The 3,374-nt window shown below is 35.3% G+C and overlaps 1 protein-coding gene across 6 annotated transcripts in view; it reads left to right on the forward strand.

Moving 5' to 3' along the window:
- The window catches only part of LOC106871529 (dopamine receptor 2), a 797,114-nt gene extending 795,197 nt beyond the window's left edge, over positions 1-1,917 (forward strand). For all 6 annotated transcript variants that reach the window (XM_052966548.1, XM_052966547.1, XM_052966545.1 and 3 more), the window contains one exon: positions 1-1,917. This exon is cut by the window's left edge and continues 1,197 nt beyond it. In XM_052966548.1, the coding sequence (XP_052822508.1) occupies positions 1-1,843 (1,843 nt within the window). In that variant the 3' untranslated portion in view covers positions 1,844-1,917.
- Positions 1,918-3,374: the final 1,457 nt, after the last annotated feature.

Genomic DNA, 3,374 nt, shown 5'->3' on the forward strand with positions numbered 1-3,374 from the left:
CAAAACGGGGGTTGGTAAGGATCACAAAGATGGAAACAATGTAGCAATGACCACAACAAGTTTCAGTTCTAAGCGAAACAGTGAAAAGGAAGAAGAGCGGTCAAGTAGTCCAGCTTTTGCTTCAGATGATGAAAATAGTAGTCAGTCTCCTAAACCATCCAAGAAACCATCTCCGAAGGATCTTCCACAATTACTGTGTGATATTGGGAAAGTCCCGGCCGGTTTAATTGAAGATGCACCTATGGCAACGAGTAAGAGTCATATTAAAGCCAATGGCAGCAAAAAAAATAAGGGAAATCTAAAATTTTCAACGAAACAAAGTCAGAAAAGCAAGAATAATGTAGCAGAAAGTTTAAACAATAGATCTATGTCAAATGCTAACACAAATACTGTTATGGCATTATATGAACCTGCCGAAGTGAAAACTGCTCAGAAATCATCGAGATCGACTTCTTTAGTTGATAAACAAAACTCTACAATCCCTCTTCTCATAAATGAAACCAACAAATTTGCCTTTGAAGAAGGAATTCAAGAAACTGAAAATATATTAAAGAACGAAGATAATGCGGCAGTGGATGACGAAGAAGAGGAAGTTTTGATAGACTGTAGTATTCCTCACTTAGAAGCTGAATCCGCTGAAAGTGTAAAGCTTCTTCCAGAGATCATGCCAGACGTGACATATACTGGAGACAACAATTTGATAACTTTGGATTCATGTGAACCTGAGAGCAATGAAGCCCAGAATTCTCCTGTTTGGAAGAGGAGATCTCTGGTCAAGTATTCAGCATCATCTCCGGCCATAGACCTAACCGCTTCTTCGTCAGCAGTTGCGGAAGCCAGTTATTCTAGTTATGATGAAGATGGAGGAGAGGGAGGCGAAGAAGGAGAAATGACCAGTTTACTTCAGCAGTGTATCTCTCAACCTTCTGTGATGATGACGGCCACAACAGCAACAACGCCCCCACCAACTACAATGTCCTCAGAAATAACAACAGCTGAAATGGAACCAGAAATTGATAATACTGCAGCCACAATACTTACTATGGCAATGGAGGAAATACCGAAAGTGAATTCCACAGCTTCGGACTTTTCTCCTCATTGTCCTGATAATTCGTTTCGATTTCCCGACACAGATTATGAGAAAGAAAATACAAATTTAGCCAATGAAGGCGCCATATTGGAAAATTACGAAAACATACAAGAACAACTAGAAGAGCAGCATCAGCAACACCATCCCCAACAGGAAGAAAAACAAATAGAGCAAGAAGAAGAGCAAGAAAAACCACAACAAACTGAGGACAACAATGAGCTGCAGAAACAATTAGAACAGGAGCAACAACAAAAGCAACAGCACCTAGAAGAGGAACAAACACAGAAACCAGAAAAGCAAGATCCACAACAAAAACAGGAAAAACAGAAACTGCAGAAACCGCATACCACAAACAATCAAAATGATGATTTGACTAGTGTAACATCTAAACGTAATCTAAAATACAGCAGCCCTTTCCAAACCATAGTGAAAAATATGGGTAAACAGAAGGTACGGCGGAGATCAAAGAAAGAAAAGACGAAATCAAAATCAGAAAATCGTGCAAGGAAGGCACTGAGAACAATTACATTTATCTTAGGTGCCTTTGTTCTGTGTTGGACACCATATCACTTAATGGTGGCCATAATCGGTATGGGAGGAGGCAACAGTGAAGTTAGTGTCACCCTGTATAAAATTACTTACTGGCTGTGCTATTTAAACAGTCCAATTAACCCCTTCTGTTATGCTTTTGCCAATGTACAATTTAAACGAACCTTTTTGAGAATTCTACGATTTGATTGGCACCGGACATGAAGCAAATTCAACATTAAAGAAAGTTATACTATATATGCATACCCATATGTATACATTATATATATATATGTATATATATATATATATATATATATATATATATATATGTACATGTATGTATATGATACACACACGTTGTATGCATAAATATATACATACACATATATACATGTGCATATATTTATCCGTATATATAAAGATATACATATATACACATGCACACACACACACATATATACACATAAATGTGTGTGCATAAAATTTAATTATGTGTAAACACAGTTGCATAAAGATGTGTGTTTGCGTATGCATCTATACACATATATGCGATAATAATGTGTATGCGCCAGTGTGTTTGTGTGTGTGTGTTTGTGTGTGCGCGCGTGTGTGTGTGTTTGTGTGTGCGCGCGTGTGTGTGTGTTTGTGTGTGTGTGAAAGAGAGAGTGAGTATGACACAATCCTAATTAGTGGAAGACATATAGAGACTTGTAAAATATTTACAATGACATGAACAAAATACTTGTGAAAAACTGTTGAAAAGAGATCAGTTAAAAGAGTTGAAGACAAATGTAAATATATATAGTCCAACCTGAAAACTGAACGTTGGCTGTTAGAGGATTGTGAATGTTGGAAGCCAACAATGTATATTTACAAAAAAAGAGAAATACACACACACAACTACATCGCAACACTTGTGTTTTAATGGACTATTATTTCATGACTGCCCAATACAAATAGTCATAGGTGTTCTGTTGTAAAGATATTTAATATGTGCGTGTGTGTGTGTGTGTGTGTGTGTGTTTGTGTGTACATAAACACATTCGCCGATGTGCATTTTATGTGTATATGTATATATTCATTTTATGTGCATGTATATAAAACTTTATGTATATATATATATATATATATATATATATATATATATATATATATACATGCATGTGTGTAGCGTGCGTGAGTGAGTTTCAGAGACAGCGAGCTTTTGTATATGAAATGTGTGGATGTGTGGTGTGCATGTGTGTCCATGAGATAATTTTAATTAATGCAAAGAGATTTTAATTATTTTTTAAAGAGAACTTTCGAAACTATCGAAAGATTCGATATGCATGTTCACAGGATAAATAATGAAAAAAAAAAGATACTAATAATATTAATAATAACAATTATATTGATTTGTTAAAAGACACAAACCTCAAAATTTGGGGAAGCGAACAGTCGCTCATAACGACCACGGAAGTCGACTATAACGACACCGGAAGTATTTGACCAAAGATAAAACTAAAAAAAAAAAAAGTATTGTATTGTCAATTGATTAAAACTGCACCAGCACAATTACAGTGTTACATAAAGTGTATCTATAATGAGAATTATACATACGTGCAAATTTAGAATTTTACATGCAGTCATACACCTATATAAGAGTTTTTGATCGTGTGCACATATGTGATTGATAGCAAATAAGCAAATATGTACGAAGAAGCATGTGTGTGTACATATATATATATACATATATATACACACACACATATAT

This window comes from Octopus bimaculoides, chromosome 3 (genome assembly GCF_001194135.2).
Source record: "Octopus bimaculoides isolate UCB-OBI-ISO-001 chromosome 3, ASM119413v2, whole genome shotgun sequence".
NCBI lineage: Eukaryota > Metazoa > Mollusca > Cephalopoda > Octopoda > Octopodidae > Octopus > Octopus bimaculoides.